This window comes from Cucumis melo, chromosome 3 (assembly GCF_025177605.1).
Source record: "Cucumis melo cultivar AY chromosome 3, USDA_Cmelo_AY_1.0, whole genome shotgun sequence".
Taxonomy (NCBI): Eukaryota; Viridiplantae; Streptophyta; class Magnoliopsida; order Cucurbitales; family Cucurbitaceae; genus Cucumis; species Cucumis melo.
This window is the reverse complement of record NC_066859.1, coordinates 24363888-24384766: the sequence shown is the minus strand read 5'-3', so window position 1 is coordinate 24384766 and position 20879 is coordinate 24363888. Positions and strand designations below refer to the sequence as shown.

The window sequence follows — 20879 nt, the reverse complement described above, 5'->3', positions numbered from 1 at the left end:
GTTGTTTGTCAATAACAAAATCATCAAATTTAGTAAACATAATATATTATAATAATAACATCTCTTTCTTTATCCATATCTAACATTTTCAAAAATTAGATTACAAAAAGAATAAAGATGAAAACATCCCTCGACATGACATTATATATTTGTAAATCAAATGATTTTAGATCGATTTTAATTAAATATTCACTTAAAATAATTTCTTTAAAAACAATTTATTTTATAAATTTGTTTATATATAATATTGACATTCAAATCAATATTATTTTAATCGATGAAGAAAGAGGGAAATAAATGGAATTAATTAATTAAAAAAAAAAAGTGACAAAGGAAAAGTAATTGAAAATGTTTTGATTCGGTAATTGAAAAAGTAAAAGAAAATAAAAAGTAATGTAAATTTTTCATACAAAAAAGAAATGTTATGTGGCAGTAGAGAGCTGAGAAGTGGCAGAAACCTCGAGAGTTGGAAGCAAATTAGTCACATCCTTCTCAGGTTTTCTCGGAGAATCCATCCTCAACTTTCCACCCTCCATCTCTTCCAAACACCAATCTCCACCCTCCGATTCTCTTATCCTTTTTCAACGGCCCAATTTTAGACCGCCCCTTCCCGGTCTCCCCTCGGCCGGCCCGCCCGGTCCACCACTTTCAATGCACTTACTTATTTACTTGTACCTTAGCCTATCATGTCCTTGTACAATGTACTATCTTAGTTTAGTTTGGTTTGGTTTCCCTTGCCTTTGGTCATAGCAAAAATCCTTTCGATACGGATCCGCTTTGAATGATGTGGGAAATCTTAGATTTAATATTTGATAGTGATGAGATATTTTTATTATCGTATCAAATTTGTAGTGGTAGACCCATTATATTCACTATTTGGACTAAGATTAGTTATCTACTGAAGTGTGTGTTTATGTTAGTTCGATTAAAGACGAGTATGTATGTGATGAGTAAAGATAGAAATTTATTATAAGTTGTGTGATATGGAGAATGCATATAGTTAATCTTGTTCTAGACGTACTATTAGTACTAATATCTAATAACACAGTATAACCAATTTGATCTAATTGTGTATTACATTTAACTAAAATGTGTATGACTTACTGTTTAAATAAATAGACATTTGTGGAACTTGAATTTGGAGCGTCTAAATTTGTGTATTTTGTATTTGGATTACAAAGGGAAATAGAAATTCTTTAGGTTTTGATATCTGTTATATGGTTGTATTATAGATCTTTTGTTACAAAACTAGATAAATAGTTCGAGTTATTCTATGTAAAGGGAAAATAAACGAAAGCACTTCATAAATATATTGAACATACTGTTTCACATCTTTCGCCTAATAAATAACTAAAATTTGTAGCTTATGTGTACATAATTCACTAATTATTGTGATAATTGTTGACTAATTTGTACGTACCTCAAAAAAAAAAAAATTGCCAAATTAACACATAATTTGTAATTTGGATATAAACAATACTTATAATATGAGATACAGTCATTTTAATTTTAGATCAATATCTAACTATGTCCCCTTAACATTTACAATTGTGAGAGAGATAGTAATTGGGTGCAGTGTTCTATTATGAGAACAAGCAGTCAAGTCATTGTATGAATTATAGAGGTTGGATTTAGTTAGGGATAATGTGGCCACCACCACCATGAAAAATAATGAGATATGAACTGTAATGTTGATTGATTGAACCCATTGATGAAGGTTGTTATGCTAACAAAGAGGGAGTGTATTTTTCATATGATTTCGACCTCTAATTTTGTCCTACATATTCTAATTAAACTTTTAAAAATAAACTATATTCATGATAATTTAAGTTTTATTTTATTTTCTTTACGATGACCATACAAATACGAGTTTATGATAAAAACGAAAATGCAAGCAAAGAAAACATAAGTAGCGAAGAGAATGATACAAATATTTATATATTCCATTGTTAATAGTGTGTTAGCTATACATTTACAAACAAAAAATAATAATTTTTTATTTAAAGAAAATATTAAAATATATTAATATTATGTTTATGATCTTTAGATACGGATTAAATTATCTCAATATCATTAACTCAAACCTATTTTTACAAAATAAAATTAAAATTAATATAAATTGATGTAATGTGATGTGGTATTATTAACTTGTATCGATAATATAAAGATTAATTAAAAGTTTGAATATATTAATTCTAACTCTTTGAAAAATGAAAAGTATAATTAAAAATTTAAAAAGTAAATTTGTAATTTAATATATATATATATATATATATATATATATATATATATATAATGGGTGAAAAGGGAAGACTCAACTTTAATTATTTTTTAGCTTATTTTACTTTATTATTATTGTTGTTGAGTAAAGAAATAAATAAAAATAAAAATGTAAAAGTTTGAAGAAAATAAAAATGTGACCTAAAGAGAGATGGAGATTCCTCGAAAGGGGTAGTTAAAGAGAGTAAGGTCTCTCTCCCTATTCCATTGGCCATTTTCTCCAATTCAGTCCATAAAGAAGTGAGAGAGGATAGAAGCAAGAAACTAATGTGTAATTAAAAGCATATGGAAATAAGAGAATATGATACCAAAGTTGAAATTATTTTCTTTTTGCCCATTTAATATATCAAATATAGTTAGGCAAACAAATGCAGTGGAAAGACAAATGCCAATTTTCCTAAAAATGTTATTTAACCATCAAATGGGGATAAACACACACACACCACCATGCTTTAGTTTATTGCATGTGGAAAATAATTATAAAAAAAAAATAAAAGACATGTGAAAAATGCATAAGCTGTGATGAATTTTGGTATTGTCCCAAATCATATAGGTAACTAAAGGCCTTCTCTTGATGTCATGTGGGTGATTTGCTAAAAATGGTTAAATTGCCTACTGGCATTGTTTTTTGTGATACTCATGGTGGTGGTGACGGTGATGATGATGATGATTGATTGATGATGGGGTTGGGATTTTCAATTTTCAATTCCCATTTTTTTTTTCCTTTTGATTTTTCATGGCTGTGTTTTGCAGCTTGTGATTATATTTCTATTTGCTCCTTATTTCTTTCTCTCTTCTTTATAAATTCTTTGGTAATTAATTATTTAATTCATCATACAATAATACTTGTGGTCTAGCCTTAATCCCCTTTGAAAAAATTAATTTATTTGGGTCTGCAACACAATTGGATTTAATTTCATAATATGTTTAAAAATCGACGCAAGTGATAGTTACTTTTAGTCGATGTATTGTGCTATTTGTGTTGCTATACTTATCGTTAACATGCACACTAAGAGGAATTATCCAATTTAATATATCTACAAGAGTTGGGACTCATGTTGGTTTTATTTTGTTTTTGAGTTCAATCCATTAATTAGTTGATTTTTTTTTCTGTTTTTGATTCATTAAATTGGGTCTAGGGTTGAATAAAAAAAATCAACACAAATCACCCGCATCCACGTACACGTAATAGATATTGTAGATATTGAATTTTAAGAAATTTTAGTTTTAATTTACTAGAGATGTGTTATACTTAAAATTAAGTATTTTAAAAGTATATTTTAAAAAATATTGAAATTATATCAAAATTCATCAAATTCTACGTAGTCCATTTACGTTATATATATATATTATATATATATATCTTGTAAATAGTTTTAATTTTGTGTACTATTCATGACAATTTTCCTATTTTAAACTAAAAATAAAAAGAAAAAGAAAAAAGACTAGATAACTTAATTCGAGCCAGAGTTGGGTTGAAGATCATATGTTTAGGTCATATGATCCAACTTGACAAACATGATTTTTCGAATTGATCCAAAAAATATAATGATCTAGTCTAACTCGATTAATACAATTTGACAAAAGTATTCTAACCGTCGCAAAAACAAATGTAGGAATGTTAAGTAGAAACAACGCTAATAAAAAGTAATTGTTTCTGCTGCATGACGCTTATAAATTATCTCATGCCAAAGAATAATATAACATTGTTTAAAAAAGTAAATTGGGAAACAAAAAGCTACAAAGAGGATGTGTTGGGAAGAAATATGCAAGGCACCTATTACTCTTTATCAACCCTCCCCCTTAGTTGTTAGGAGGAAATAACACTGCAGAAGTATTCCAAAACAATCTCTCATGATATCGTTTTAAATCGTTAATTTAATTTAAAATTTTAAGTTAGTAGGTAAGGATAAAATTTAATATAATATCTAACACCAACATCCCACTCGACTTGAAGTATGAAGAAGTACCCAACAAGTGAGAATACTTTAAATAAAGAGAAAATAAATAACAAAATAAGAGCTTAAATTCAGGACATCCTATAACTACCTACTTTAATACTATCTTAGATTACCAATTAAATCCAAAAGCTTAAACTAGCAAGTGAAAGTAGATTTAATCATATATCATCAACATATTACCTTCCTTGGTAGTTAAAGAACTAATACTTTCATTAGTGGGCTAAACAAATTCAAGCATATTAAACTAACCTAGCTGCAATTAAAGACCAAATATTAATTAACCACAAGTCCAACTTAACTTAGGTTAAGGAAGAAATTCATTCATATTTTGTTGTCCGGAATTGTATTTCTTATTTTCATCGTACGAAATGTATGTGATTCTTGATGTATTTAAATTTCTCTGTGTCTTGGATTATGTTTATGGATTGATCCCCTTTAATTTGCATACCTTCATTCTTTTATAGCAAATATATCATTGGTGTTTAAGTGAATTAGCTACCTAAACTTACATGCTCAATTTAGCTCAAGATTAAAATTAGTTAGACTTCTTAGACGGAATCACCTGGTAACTAATCGTCTTAACCTTTTTCCTTAATCAAAATATGAAATGGGAGACTGTATTTCTTTCTTTAAATTAATCTTTTATTTCTTATTTGTTCTATAATGAGTAGAGGTGTAAGAATAATCTGAATAACCCAATAACCCGAACAATTCAACAATCTGAACTACTCATCCCATATTATAAGAGTTTGGTTGGGTTGAAGGTTGAGGGTGAAAATTTTGGTTCAACCCAACCCAACCCGAATTAGTAATATATGTATGTATGTATTTATTTTATTATTAATTGAAGAAAATGTGGTAAAAGAAAAGGTTGGTTGATACTTAGGGATGACAATCTAACAATCCAACCCAACCTATATTTTAAGGATTGGATTGAGAATACTATTTGGGTTATTCAGGTTGCCAACTCAACTAACCTGAGAATATGAGTTGGGTTAGGAATGTCCCACAACCCATCGTGTTTAAACCCCTTGTAATGGTTGGAAATTTAAAAAATAATAATTAAGTATATAGTAATATTTTTTAAAAATGGCAAATATAGCAAAGTCTATCGATGATAGATTTCTATCTCTGGTATATTCTTATTTGAAATTTATATCATAAAAGGCATAGTTTGTAGTTTAAAATCATATTCTAAAGTGCTTATTGATGAATTCTTAGGTGAAATTGAATACTATAATCTTGAATCCAATAAACTAAGGTTCCAAGGCTATCTTGAGTAAACTTGAACTTCGTGTATAGAAACATAAACATGAATCAAATTTGAGTATATCTTAAACGGTCTATTAATTATATATGAATAATGTTGGGAGTCTTATTCTGAGGACACTATAGATGTGACCCACCTTGTAGTTATTACAAACGATGTGATTCTAAATCGTTCATATGGAGACATAAAAGTGGAGACATTTTATGTAAAGAGTTTACATAAAATTGGAATCATGAAATAGTCACTTTTATGCGTTATAACACCATTAACTATATAAAGCTGACTATTTCGATTACTAATGACCTAGACCTAGACAACTCAATCTTAATCTTAATCTTAATCTTACTATGAACTTCTGTCCAATGAGTTTATCCTTAAATATGCATAGGTGAGGACAACTCAACAACGCTAGCTCATTAACCTCCCATAAAATGAATAATTAAGACTGGGTGGATAGTTGAGAACATAAGGTGCAAGACTTAATTCACTCATACATGCTTTAGGGATAGTAGATAGGTTGTTCCCTTAATGACTGAATTCAAGTCATAATTAAGACTGGGTGGATAGTTGAGGACATAAGGTGCAAGACAGAATTCACTCTTACATGCTTTATGGATAGTAGATAGGTTGTTCCCTTAATGACTGAATTCAAGTCTTGAACAAGGGTCTCACCCTCTCATTGGCCCGAGAGAGATTTGGTTTATAGGTTGAACCTTAAACCAACTGTTCAATAGTGGGTTGGTGGGACTTAAGGAGCAAAATATAATCTTGGGAGTAAGACAGTATTTTGACCCAGCTGAGATTACAAACAACCTGTGAAGGATTAACTTTACTAATCGTGGTTATATCAAATAGATACAAATATATCTATAGTGAGAGAAGTACTGCAACTATGAGACTTTAGTGGAATGACCTGTTAGTTAATAAATGTTGATCAACTTGGTCTGAAAGGGTTTAGTTAGTTAATCTCGGATCGTTGGAGTCCATTGATATATAAGTCCATTGGGTTTCCCTACTAGCTCATATGGAATTAACTTAGAACATTATTTTATGATTAATTAGTTCGAATAGTTCGAATTTAGGTAAGAAGAGAGAAACCGATAAATATATGTGATATAACGATCGATTATCAGTTTAAAGATAGACACTTATATTTAAATATGATTTAAATATAAGAAATATGAATGCGAACTCATATTCGAGAAAGCTCGAAAATGATGTAAATGGTTAAAGGTGCAAAAAGTCAAAAGTCAAAGAATTGATTTTTTTCACTTCGAAAAGTCAAACCTTTACCAACAATATATTCAAATGTGATTTGAATTTCGAAAAAATAAATAAAGATTCATGCTCGGAAGGTCAGAATTTGTCAACGGACAAAATGGTAAAAAAAGTCAAAAGATTGACTTTTGACTTTGACTTGAATAGTCAAATGACTATTTTACCCTTTGACTAAAGTTAGTGAAAAAAATTAACATTTTGTTGGATAATCTCACTAACTCTTAGTGGGCTATGTGGAGGCTCATTGGTGTGACACCAAGCCCAGCCTACTAAGAGCGAGTGCATTGTTGCATAATTCCACTAACTCAGTAATGGGCTAAGTGGAAGTTCATGGTGATGATACCAAAGCCCACTAAGAGTTAATAAAATGTGAGGTATTGGACTTTGGTGAGCTTAGACGTACAATAGTTGCATGTAATTGGTCTATATTAATTATATATTACTTTATCAAATAGAGAAAAACTTTTGGCAGTTTTTAGTGTATCGTCGTTTCTAAAAATTAAAAAGAAAACTTACCAAAAATCGTTCTCTTCCAACTCTCAACCTAAAGTCCAACCTCTGTATTTCATCTCTCTCCCAAATCCTTCATTGGTTGGGTCACGCAACCAGGTTTTAAGTCTGAAGAATACCAGATCAACACTGGTGGTGGTTTGGATTGTGTTCGGGTGGAGATTGGTGTGGTACGGGAGTTTTGCAAAAGTATATGAATTTTCCTTAACCCTAATTTAATTTAATTTATTTTCACCCTTGTATAATTTATTAGGCTAGTAATGCATGTTAGCTTCTAATAGAATTAGATGCAATTAAGATAAAATTGATTCATATTTCGCTGCGCATGTCTACCGTATCCATCATTTTTATGGTCTACAGGTGATAGAGTAAATTTTTTAACATAATATATATCACCAATAGATTTTGACAGATTTTACTCTATTTGCAATTTTTTAAAATATTACTATACACGGTAATACTTTGAATCTAATTATTATATATACATGCAACTATTCTTTATTTCTATTAGAATTTTGGATACTTATAATTTGAAGAAGATGAGTAGCTTTAATTGATATATTATCACTATTATATGGTTACACTTAAAATTTGATTTGGGACAGATAATCTTAATATGATACGTATTAAAACACCGATACTTTTAAAAAAGAAATACTTTTTAAATATGTATTCGTGCATTTATTTTATATTTAAAACGTTTGATTGAATGCCCATACCTCTTTGAGAACTAATCAACCTATTTAAGAATCTCACTATCCATATAACCCATAACTAATAAAATAAAACAAAACAGAGACCAAAACCTAGCTAGCGTTATTGTGTAATAATATTCATCTTAAACAACGCCCTGAGTAGTCTCCACACAAAAAAACAATCCACTTCATTACCTTCCACCCTTCAAAGAACAGAAGTTGTTCTACCTTCTTCTTCTTCTTCTTCTTCTTCTTCTTCTTCTTCTATTAATATATCATTCTATTCTATTGTATCCCTATCTTTCATATTCGTAAGCCGAGAAAAAGTAATTAAAAAAGAGGAGTGTGTCAAACCGAAAACAAAGGGTGGTTGAAGGAGGGTTTGGGTCAACTTGACCACAACTCTAAGGCTGTAGGGAATCCTCACGCAAGTGCATCTCCAACTTGGTCCATAGGTTCGACCTCTTTCGATCCAATATATATACATATATAGGAAATATAGATACTGTTGGATGAGCAATCTATCAGATTCTAATTTCTTCGTTTTTTAGCTCTCACTTCCATCCTATTTCTCAGGATTGACTTTCATTTCAAATAGACGGAAATTTTATGAATTAGATAATTGGTTCGTGGTGGGTTTACCTAAAATAAAACAAAACCAACCCATACTTATTTTCAAATAATTATTTCACTATTATTTATACATATATAATATATTTATTGTAGTTTTGTTTAATTTCATTATTTTTTTTCAATAAGCAATTCTTCATCAATTCCTAAAAATAGTTTTTCAGCATTAGAAAGAAAATTTTCTTTTATATAAATTGAAATTGAGAATCTAATTTTAATTCCGTATATGAAAACAATTAAGTTAGTTTTTCTCTATCATATTAACATTTTAGCTCTTTTTATAACAAAAATTTTAAAGGGTGAATTGAAAAATCCACTCTTGGAGTATGGTGCATGGTTTGATAAGTTTGAGGTTCAAATATTATCATTTGTGAGTCCAATTTCTGTAGTTAGTATAAACTTGAGGGTTTAATTTTAACAATTTTAAAAGTTTATGGTATCCAAATTGTAGGATAGAAAGTAAAAGAAAATGTGTATGATTGTAAATTTTTCTATGTTTATTTATTTTGATTTGGTGGTTGTGTATATAGTAGTAAGTGTAGACTGTAGCTGAAATTAAACCCCGATAACACTTTATATATCTTCAAGTAATCCTACCAAATTGTCGTAAAATAACAACTCATAATCCCTAATGGTCATAGTTAGGCTAGGGGGGAGAAGGTGCCATAGCAATTAATCACGAAGATTTGATATTATATGAACCATTAATCTACCACAATAATTTTAACCAATATTAATTTCTCCTAAATCGATACGAAGATTAATAGAAAACAATGGACCAACAGAAATTATTATTTTACATTAACCCTAATATAATTGTCTTCCACCATTTAAATTGATTACTAAAAACCAATCTAACCTACCGCTTCTTGGGGTTTACATACTGAATTCATAAATCATACGCTTAATACAATCCTCAAGCATACGGTAAATATGGCCATAATTCATTTGGAACTCAGAACTAAAACCAACAAAACAATAAAGTTCTCTAATTTGAAATATCACAAATACATGCAATATGCAAAGAAATTCATAAAAACCCAAGCTAGAGATGACGACACCTTAGTCCATTATCAACATGTCGATCAATGAAGAATATTGTTTTGATACATAAACTTATAAAAAGAAAATATATATGAAGACGAATGAGAGAAAACACGTGGAGTTCCAACTGCATAATGGCAAAAACAACTATATATTTATATAAAATTGGGATGGTGTTGTGGCGCCGATGGACATCCTTGCGCGATCTGATCTGAATATGGAGTGCCCTGGCTCTACTGGTTTTTTGTAAATTTGGAGCATTCTACCTTATAACGTCCTGCATAGCGCCATAGGGCTCCACGACGCTATAAAGTTAGTGAAAAATATTTGTTATTTCATCATCTTTCCTTCTTGAATATTGATGCAATTTGACTCCATTTTCACCCATTTTAGTTCCATCCCATGCATCATTAACGTCCGAGACCTAGAAACTTATAAAAAGTCAAACAACAGAGAAATAAAATCCCCTAAAACAATTTTGAACCAAGTATGATTAGATAACATATGTTATCGTTGCTATCGATCAAATTTATCTTTTCTTATCCACATATATCTTACGTTTTAGTATGGTTTTTAGCTTGCTCTTAAAAAGTTGAATTCTTTATTAAATTAAAAAGAAGAAACTTAAGTTTTTGAAAAACTAATGTCCTATTTGATAATGGGCATGCAATTTGGCCTACAATATTAGGTGGTGAGAAGAAGAAGATTAAAAGAGAGGAACTATATGATCATCAAACCCTAAATAATTAGTAAGAATGACAGATTGCAGTTTGGTTTTGTATTCAATAGAGAATTGAGACAGCCTGCATGCCAGCTGGGCTGGGACATGGCACCACTCAACCAAACTATATATACACACAAATTAATAAATAATATATAAACACACACACACTGCAAAGTGAGGATGAACTTGGCATATGTATTTTGCTCTCTGCGTGCATGGACTATGGACCCTTCAAAAGACCAAATAATTTATAAGGATATGGGTCTTTGTATTACTTTGTCTATCCAACCCCTTTGGGTCTTTCTATTTTGTTTTTTCTTTTTCTATTTTTATATTCTGAAAGCTTTTTCTTATCTGTACAATACAAGGATCTTGTGATGGAAAAGACTTTTAAGTCCAAGAGAACGCCATGCATGCATTTATTATCTATAACTTTTCTTTAATAAAATACTAATAGGTGGACTGAGACATTTCAATTAGGTTAACCTTTTCACCGTGTCTTGAAATATAATATAATGCATTCTTTAAAAAATAGGTTATCAGTATCTATATCTATTTTTTTTTTCTTTTTAAAAGAATTAGGGTTCGTCTCCTTATTTCATTAATTAGTATTCTTCGAATAATGTTCAACTAATAAAAATAGGGTTAGGGTATTAATATCTCATACTAATGAGATAAAAATAATTAAGCATATATGTTTGAATGATTTTGAATTTTTAGTTAAAATAAACTTTTGTTAACTTTAAAATAACTCATAAACACATTTGTTATTAACTTCAAACTTGATTTATGGTTCTATTTTATAATTTTAGAAGTGATTTTTATGCTATCAAATTTTTTTATAAATTTATTAGAAGAATCATGAAGTACTTTTAATCGTAGGAGAAAAGCGATTTTAATCTTTAAAAAAGGGATTTTTTTGAAATATAAAAAAAATTGAAACTAGTAAAATCTATCGAATCTCACAAATATATTTTAGTTTTTCATTATATTTTGTAAATAATATCATTTTTTTTCTATACATGAGAATCATCTTAAAATAATCCTCTAAAAGTGTGACCCGGAAAAAGAAACACTCTATGTGGATCCTTCCCTCTAAAAGTGGTTCGATATGTACAATGTATCTCATTTGAGAGAGCCTTGTTGAGAGGAAATGCATGTAGTTGTGTGAAGGTTCTCATCAACCAAATGATATTACTTTTAACATATTAGAGTAGAGTTACGTTAACAAAATGGACTTCGTTTACTCTTTTTTAATATTTATAAACTACGATAAATTATTGTATGTGTGACTCTTTCTATTATGATACAGATATACAGAGACAATAGTTTATTTTGATCTATAGATAAACTATGATATTTTATAAATATTTGAATGTATTTTGTTATACTAAAAAAACAATTTATATTAATAATATATTTGTGTTGAATCAAAATGATCTGCTTTAATAGGTTCACACCAAGGCCTCATTGTTGTCCTTGGTAATATATATGCCCATTTAGGTCTCACATATTACATCAAATTCGAAAAAGATACAAATGCAATTTGAGAGCCATACTAGCCTGGCTTGAAACAATATCATTTTTTTTTAGGTCGTCACATTAAGAAGGTGCAACAGATGTATCATCCCATGTTGAGATGTCTTTCATTTTAGGGTAATTATAATAGGTAGCAATTTTTAGAATAATTATTAAGAATGTATCAATATTTTTAAAAAATTGTAAATAAAGCAAAGTCTTCAGTGATAGACTTCTATCTTTGATAGACTCTTATGGTTTATCAGTGATAGACCAACATTTGTTACATGGTCTATCTATCAACATATTTTGTTTATTTTATTTTTATTATTTTTATTTTGAATTAGGCGAGGAGAGAGAAATCAATATACATATTTGATATAACTGTCTCTAATTAGTTTAGAGATAGAGCTTTATGTTTAAATATGATTTAAATATAAAAAAAATATATGAATTCAGATTCATACTTGAAAGCTTGGAAATGATGAAAATTGTCAGATTTATAACAAATCAAAGGAGTTTCTTTTTACTTTGAAGAGTTAAACTTTGATCAGCGATGTATTCAATGATGATTTAAATTTTGAGAAAATGAGTGTGGATTCACGCTCGGGAAGTTGGAATTCGTCTAGCTGATAGACAAAATGGTAAAAAATTAAAATGTTGACTTTTGACTTTGACTTAAATAGTCAAATGATCATTTTGCACTTTGACTAAAATTAGTCAAAAATCCAATATATATATTTTTTATAATCTCTTAGTAACTCTTAGGCTATATGGAATATAAACACCTAACCCAATTAAATTCCACTAATGGTTAATGAAATGTGAGGTGTTGAGTTTTGATGAACTAATTACATGAATTTTTGCATATAATTAGGTTATTTAAAGTCTTCTTTTCAAAGGTGGAAGACTTTTAGTGGTTCTCGTAAATGTACACTTTAAAAATTCAAAAAAAGTTTTTTTAAAGAAAAATCCGCACCTCTGGTGTAATTTTGATTACTTCTCTCCCAAATTTCATCTTTTCCTCTCTCACGAAACCTTCACTCATCAAGTCATACAACTCAGTTTTAAGTCCAAAGATTAGCGAATCAACACTAGTGGTAGTCCTATTCTAGATTGTGTGTGAAGATTTCAAGCAAATGAGAGCCACCTAGGTAAGAATTTCATTAAATCTAATTTCATTTTAATTAGGATAGTAATAATTTATGCATGATCCTTATCACTTAATGTTACGAGCAAAGTTGCCGTTTTCTTCGATTCCAATAATTTTTCAACTATTGCTTGCACCAAAGTCATGCTAAATTTTATTTTAAGAGAGTAGTTGTTCTAGGACGGAAGTATTATTCATATCAATATTTGGTTCTAACATCAACATCATCTCATTTTAACTAATATTACAAGTGTTGAATTAAAGACAAACTTAATTTTAGTAAAAAACTGATCAAAATAAATTGAATGACCTTCAAAGAAATTAATTTACCATTACAACGTAACTGTACTAAAAGAAGTTTGGTATATTGAGCAAAGTCCTACAAATACCATATGGGAAAGTTAGGAGGAAAGTACAAGAATGATAGCGAAATTTAGTTGAAGGGATAGGAGAGGATAGGATTTTTTTTTTTATTATTTATTATTATTATTAGAATAAAGAATAGAAAAGAAAAGGGAATTATTGGATAGGATAGGATCGAACGAACCCCAAATCGAGGATATTTGATTCGGTTTTTTTTAGTATTGTCAGAAACGAACCGGATGGCCCACTCTATTCCCCCACCCGGTTCGTCCTTTTGGGGATCCACGCCGGACCTTTTTCCGTCACCGTCAGGGTATTTCCGACTTTTTGCCCTCCATCCCCCTACTGCCACTTCCAAGTTCCAACTCCGAATCTACGCCTCGCTTCTCTCTCCTCAATCCCATTTCTCACTCTATATTCCCCCCCACCATGCTTCATTCTTCCCTCTCTTTCCCTCTCTAATTCACCGGCACCGCCCTTCGCCCCACCGGAAATTCCTTTTGCTTCGGGTTCGTTGCTTCTCTTTCAGTTTTTTTTCTTCTTTTACTGGAATGTTTGATTTGTGTGTAGTTTGCTGTTTGTATTCTGTTTGATTCTTCTGTCATTTTTTTTTCCTTTGTTTTTTTGTGTTGTTCTTTTCTGTACTAATTTCCCTTTTAAGTAAGTAGTTTTGTTCTTTCTGATTCGTGAATGAGTCTTTTGGAAGTGATTAACTGTTGTGGGATTTTTTTTCTTCTTCCCATTTTTTGGGGAAGTGGGTAGAGTTTGTGATTTTGAACTGGCGGTGGTGTTTCTGAGTTTGGAGGTGTGATAATTGTTGACTGTGATGAAGTTCTTGAATTTAGTAGGTGAATAGAGACGTTAACATCATAGATTCTGAGCTTAACTTTATCTACTTGCGTTGTTTTTTCTTTTAACTGTTTCAATGATTGACTGCAATTGAATGGTATATCTGTTGCGTGTACCTTGTACCGGATGTGAATTGAAGATGGGAATGTTCCTTTTGACCTTAACCCAACGAAGAATTAGAAAAGGTTCTATGCGAGCTTAGCCTGAAGAGAACTAACAGCTCTTCTAGCCTGAAAAAGAAGAAAAAATGTAACTCTAGCCGTCCTTTTGCCAATAAATACAACAGTAGCTCTTGCTGAGATTACTGGAGCTCATTAATTCAAGTTTGTGAATGTGCTAAGGTTATGCGTTCTTTATTTCCCATCATTCCGTATTTCCTTTTTTAAAAGTAATGGGGGGTCTTACTTCTCTTTTTTCTTATTTCTTCTTTTCAATTGAGTTGCTATTTTTGGATCTCATGAACTAGAAACAACTTTGTGGTGCTACTAACCAAAAGTTTCTTGCTAAAATATGTAAAGTTGATGCTTACATTAGAAGTTTTTATTTTGTTAGGCTTGGACCTCAAAAGATACTTTGAATGTTGGTGGAAATGCGTATATGTCTTTATACTCATACTCCTTAAAGCCCCTGATTGTAATTTACTTTAGAATTGTTTTCCTACTTGGTCCTCAACTTTTGCTTGGTTTTCACCTTATTTCAGGTTGGAAAAACATGTCTTCCTCTAGACCTAGCCAGTCTTCTAGCAACTCTGGGCGGTCAAGACATAGCACCAGAATTATTGCTCAAACATCTGTTGATGCAAAACTCCATGCTGATTTTGAGGAATCTGGGAATTCATTCGACTACTCAAGTTCAGTGCGTGTCTCTAGTGACGTTAGTGGAGATCACCAACCTAGGTCAGACAAAGTTACAACAGCTTATCTCCACCACATACAGAAAGGGAAGCTTATCCAACCATTTGGTTGCTTATTGGCCTTAGATGAAAAAACATTCAAGGTTATTGCTTATAGTGAAAATGCCCCTGAAATGTTGACCATGGTCAGTCATGCTGTCCCAAGCATGGGGGATTACCCTGTTCTTGGCATAGGGACAGATGTGAGGACTATTTTCACTGCACCTAGTGCTTCTGCACTGTTGAAGGCCTTGGGCTTTGGGGAAGTTACACTTCTTAATCCCATCCTAGTGCATTGCAAGACTTCTGGAAAACCCTTTTATGCAATTGTGCATCGTGTTACTGGAAGCTTAATCATTGACTTTGAGCCTGTGAAGCCTTATGAAGTTCCAGTAACAGCAGCTGGAGCCCTACAATCATATAAACTTGCCGCCAAAGCAATTACTAGATTGCAGTCCTTGCCTAGTGGGTGCATGGCTAGGCTTTGTGACACAATGGTTCAAGAAGTTTTTGAACTAACTGGTTATGATAGAGTCATGGCTTATAAATTCCATGATGATGATCATGGGGAAGTGATCTCTGAAGTCACAAAGCCTGGTCTTGAGCCATATCTTGGTTTGCATTATCCGGCCACTGACATTCCTCAAGCCGCACGCTTTTTGTTCATGAAAAATAAAGTCCGCATGATTGTTGATTGTCGTGCAAAACATTTAAAAGTCCTCCAAGATGAGAAATTACAGTTTGATCTAACTTTATGTGGTTCAACATTAAGGGCTCCACACAGTTGCCACTTACAGTATATGGAAAACATGAACTCTATAGCCTCTTTGGTTATGGCAGTTGTGGTTAATGAAGGGGATGAAGATGCCGAGGGCCCTGCTTTGCAGCAACAAAAGAGAAAGAGACTATGGGGGTTAGTAGTATGTCATAATACAAGTCCCAGATTTGTTCCTTTTCCTCTTAGGTATGCTTGTGAGTTTCTTGCTCAAGTATTTGCTATTCACGTGAACAAGGAATTGGAGTTGGAAAATCAAATTATAGAGAAAAATATTCTGCGTACACAGACACTCTTGTGCGACATGCTAATGCGTGATGCTCCTTTAGGTATTGTGTCAAGGAGTCCTAACATAATGGATCTTGTGAAATCTGATGGGGCTGCCTTGTTATATAAGAACAAAATTTGGCGATTGGGCATGACACCCAGTGACTTTCATTTGCGGGACATTGCCTCGTGGCTTTCAGAATATCATATGGATTCAACAGGGTTGAGTACTGACAGCTTGTATGATGCAGGATATCCTGGAGCTCTTGCTTTAGGTGATGAAGTATGTGGGATGGCTGCTGTGCGGATAACTACTAATGATATGATTTTTTGGTTTCGGTCTCACACTGCTTCAGAGATTCGGTGGGGTGGAGCAAAGCATGAACATGGTGAGAAGGACGACGGCAGAAAAATGCATCCAAGATCATCTTTCAAGGCTTTCCTTGAAGTAGTGAAAACAAGAAGTTTGCCTTGGAAGGACTACGAAATGGATGCAATCCACTCTTTACAACTGATCCTTAGAAATACTTTTAAAGATACAGATACAGATGAAATAAATCGAAAATCAATTCAAATGACACTTGGTGACCTAAAAATTGAAGGGAGGCAAGAATTGGAATCAGTAACAAGTGAAATGGTCAGGTTAATTGAGACAGCTACTGTGCCGATTTTAGCAGTTGATGTAGATGGGTCAATTAATGGGTGGAATACAAAGATTGCTGAATTGACTGGACTCCCTGTGGATAAAGCTATTGGCAAGCATTTGCTTACGTTAGTGGAAGATACTTCTGTAGAAGTTGTCAAGAAAATGTTGTATTTGGCATTGCAAGGTATTTCGATTTAGTTTTACTCTTCGACCATTTTTATACTTTGATCTATGGATTATAATATAGTATAATGGCTGGAAATACTAAAATATGTGGTGGGAAATTATCTTTTTAGTTTTATATGATCCATAGATTTTAAAAGGTGATATTTTAACTTCTAAACTTTTAAAAGATTGTTCAAAATAGTCTAAACGTTGTGAGGGTCTTTAAGAGTGTGTGTGTGTGTTAACTGTAGTTATGAAGTGAAGTCTCTGTTGGATATTTTTGTGCACTTTGATATATTTGATTAATGGTGACGTGTTTTAATTTTCTTTTAATTACCTTGTTTTTTTGTACAAAAAGAAATATAGATTTGTTGATTTAACGTCACATTTTGGTCTGCTTTTGACTTGTTCGTGCCCTTACTGTCTTCCTGAAGTTCTTTTTAAAAAATTTCCCCTTTCCTTTTCTTTTTTCTTTTATCACAAAAGAAGGGTAGAAAACAGAGATCTTCCTTCTACACTCACCCATCATATAGAGAGGAAGAGAAGTTCAAGAGCAGACGCCATTTAGATACGTAGACAAACAAGATCATTACTTAATGCTTTACTTCAGTGTTTTGCAAGTTCATGATATGAGGGGCTATTTGACCTTTTTTATGCCTACCTTTTTCCCCCTTTCTCAACAGGACAAGAAGAGCAAAACGTTCAATTTGAGATCAAGACGCATGGTTCTCATATTGAGGTTGGCTCGATCAGGCTTGTTGTAAATGCTTGTGCAAGTAGGGACTTGCGTGAAAATGTTGTGGGGGTGTGTTTTGTAGCACAAGATATCACTGGTCAGAAGATGGTTATGGACAAGTTCACTCGATTAGAAGGTGATTACAAAGCTATTGTACAAAATCCCAATCCATTAATCCCTCCAATATTTGGTTCAGATCAATTTGGATGGTGCTCAGAGTGGAATCCTGCAATGACAAAAGTAACTGGGTGGTCACGTGAAGAAGTAATTGATAAGATGCTTTTAGGAGAGGTTTTTGGCGCGCACAAGTCATGTTGTCGTTTAAAGAATCAAGAAGCTTTTGTTAATCTTGGGGTTGTTTTGAACAATGCCATGAGTGGTCAAGATCCTGAAAAGGTTTCTTTTGGCTTCTTTGCTCGGAACGGGATGTACGTGGAATGTCTTCTGTGTGTCAATAAGATCTTGGATAAGGATGGGGTCATTACTGGGGTTTTTTGCTTTCTGCAGCTTGCTAGTCATGAGTTGCAACAAGCACTAAATATCCAACGATTATGTGAGCAGACTGCTTTGAAGAGATTGAGAGCATTGGGATACATAAAAAGACACGTACAAAATCCTCTTTCTGGGATAATCTTTTCGAGAAGATTATTGGAACGTACCGAGTTGGGAATAGAACAAAGGGAAATTCTGCTTACTAGCTTACACTGTCAAAAGCAAATCTCCAAGGTTCTGGAAGAGTCTGACCTTGATAAAATTATCGACGGGTATGGTGGTTTTGATATATATAATATATGTAAAATAGTTCTCTTTCAAGTGTTTTGTTGAATTCACCGGAATTTTGTTACACATTACTTTTTCAAAGTCCAGTTTTATACTTCCTCTCTGCTTCAATTCATTTTCATTTAGACGGTCTTTGTGGCTTATTAGTGGTTTCATCAACTTTATGGTAGAAGTTCTAAATTATATGCCAAAAAATTGGCCATTTGAATGTATATGAAGGTTGGTATAGTTGCAGTGGCTGGTTACGGTTATGGGTGCACTTAGGAGAACGGATTCATGTGCCATTGTTTAATGTTATCCTTTTCTAAACTTTTGCATTTCAAAACACAGTTCTGTTCCTCTGTGTATGACGGTTTATTATTTCTCTCTTGTTGGGGCACAGGTTCATTGATCTGGAAATGGTGGAGTTTACATTGCATGAAGTATTGAAGGTATCAATCAGTCAAGTAATGATAAAGAGCAAAGGAAAGGCTATCCAGATAGTTAATGAGACTGTAGAAGAGGCCATGTCCGAGACCTTATATGGTGATAGTTTGAGGCTTCAACAAGTCTTGGCAGATTTTCTATTGCTATCAGTTAGTTATGCGCCAGCAGGAGGCCAACTGATAATTTCAACCAACTTGACCAAGGACCAATTAGGAAAGTCGGTTCATCTCGTGCATTTGGAATTCAGGTACTAGCTTTTATTGCAAAATAGATAGAATATATTTGGATCCTAACCTTTAGGATTATTTCACTTTCAAAAAGGTCTATTTCGGTTCCCAAACATTTAAAAACGTAAGTCATTATGAATCTCACTATTATTTTGCCATGGATCGTTTATATATGGATAATATTAATTTGCACATGTATTGTAATGTGTTGGGCTAGGCACGTATTAGAACTAGGTACCTTTCATTATTGAGGTGGCTGCCAATATGGTTTTTTTTTTTTTTTGAAAAAAGACAAAATCATTAATGACTGCCTATATCGGTTGAGATGGACTTTGGGCGGAGGATAATCAGTTAGCCAGAATGAGAATGAATACTTTTTAAAAGCTGACAGAACATTTTGGATTTATAGACTATAATGATATATTGTATGGGTTAGAAGTCCGTTTGGTAATCATTTCGTTTTCTATTTTCTTTCGTTTCTGAAAATCAAGCATATAGATGCTCATCTTAGTGCTTTATTATCTACTTTACCTATATTTCCTTGAGCATTAATTTTTAAAATCTTATTTTTGTTTTTGTTTTTAGAATTCATATACTTGGAAAAGATGCAAATCACACTAAGAATGGAACAGACATAATTTTCAAAAACACTAAAAAAAAAGCCGAAATGTTTACCAAATATGAGACTTTAGTTATGCTAGTTGTAATAGTTAATTGTTTGCTTCCTAGCTATTCTTTGTTTTGTATATTTCTTTTGATGTATTCTGCAGAAGTATGGTTTTTCACACTCGCATATTTATCATTAGGAACTTGCATATATAACATTATAAACTTGAATTGTAGCTATAAGCATTTGATAATTGCTCATTAAAGCTAAAAATATTTATTTTGGAATAGGATAACGTATGCTGGAGGCGGTATACCCGAATCGTTGCTGAACGAGATGTTTGGTAGTGAGGAGGAGGCTTCTGAGGAGGGTTTTAGTCTACTCATCAGTAGAAAACTAGTGAAGCTAATGAATGGAGATGTAAGATACATGAGGGAAGCAGGTAAGTCAAGCTTCATCATAACTGTTGAGCTTGCTGCTGCACACAAGACAAGTATGTAGTAGGCAAAAGATTGCATCCTATGTTGAAGTTTGAATGGTGGGAATTTGCAGTGGGTGATGATTTTGTATAGTGCTAAGTTGTTTCTCTCATTGTCAGATTTCCAATCTCCTTTGACCTTTTGTTGAAATACAATCTGATTTACTCATAACTTTATTTGACTCTTTTATAAGCACTACTATTGTATAGATGTAGTAATTTCTTAATTTTTAAAGTGTTTCTAATCTAGTTTCCTCTTTAATGCCTGAATTCTGATTATTATTCTCTATTTTGCTACTTGCAGCATTCTCACTAATTCCTTTGGTCCACCTTTAAAATGATTGTTTGGCTCTTTAATCAAATATTTGACATGAAATCCCTTTTCTCTTTTTTGTCTTATTATTAATTATGCCGTGTAATTTAATCTAAGTTTTTTACCAACGAGGAAAGAAAATAAGTAAAATGTATATTTTTAAATATAACAAAATTTTATAGTTGTAGATGTTAGTGATATTTGAAAGATGTTATAGAAGTCTGTTAATAATAATTATTTTCGACGCATTTCGAACAACTTGGTTAAACTTCAAGAAGGATTAAAACAATTTTTT

At 31.9% G+C, this 20879-nt stretch overlaps 1 protein-coding gene and 1 long non-coding RNA gene across 2 annotated transcripts; one reads left to right on the top strand and one right to left on the bottom strand.

Moving 5' to 3' along the window:
- Window positions 1-9586: 9586 nt before the first annotated feature.
- On the bottom strand, window positions 9587-10623 carry LOC127148441 (uncharacterized). The gene is made up of 2 exons (XR_007819433.1): window positions 10559-10623; window positions 9587-10092 (listed from the first exon to the last, which is right to left on the bottom strand). It is a non-coding gene; the product is annotated as an uncharacterized LOC127148441 (long non-coding RNA).
- A 3140-nt stretch (window positions 10624-13763) lies between these two features.
- Window positions 13764-20498, top strand: LOC103502591 (phytochrome A). The gene is made up of 5 exons (XM_008466564.3): window positions 13764-13932; window positions 14973-17036; window positions 17701-18517; window positions 18916-19206; window positions 20084-20498. Exons 2-5 carry the CDS (start codon window positions 14984-14986, stop codon window positions 20292-20294), a joined length of 3372 nt encoding a protein of 1123 aa, XP_008464786.3. The 5' UTR covers window positions 13764-13932; window positions 14973-14983; the 3' UTR covers window positions 20295-20498.
- Window positions 20499-20879: the final 381 nt, after the last annotated feature.

What these genes read in the sequence shown, in the direction of transcription:
- LOC103502591 (XM_008466564.3), top strand. Translation starts at nt 14,984, where the DNA reads ATGTCTTCCTCTAGACCTAGCCAGTCTTCTAGCAACTCTGGGCGGTCA. An exon ending in GTTGTATTTGGCATTGCAAG is followed by an intron (nt 17,037 to 17,700) that starts GTATTTCGATTT and finishes CTTTCTCAACAG; the next exon opens with GACAAGAAGAGCAAAACGTT. An exon ending in CTTGATAAAATTATCGACGG is followed by an intron (nt 18,518 to 18,915) that starts GTATGGTGGTTT and finishes GTTGGGGCACAG; the next exon opens with GTTCATTGATCTGGAAATGG.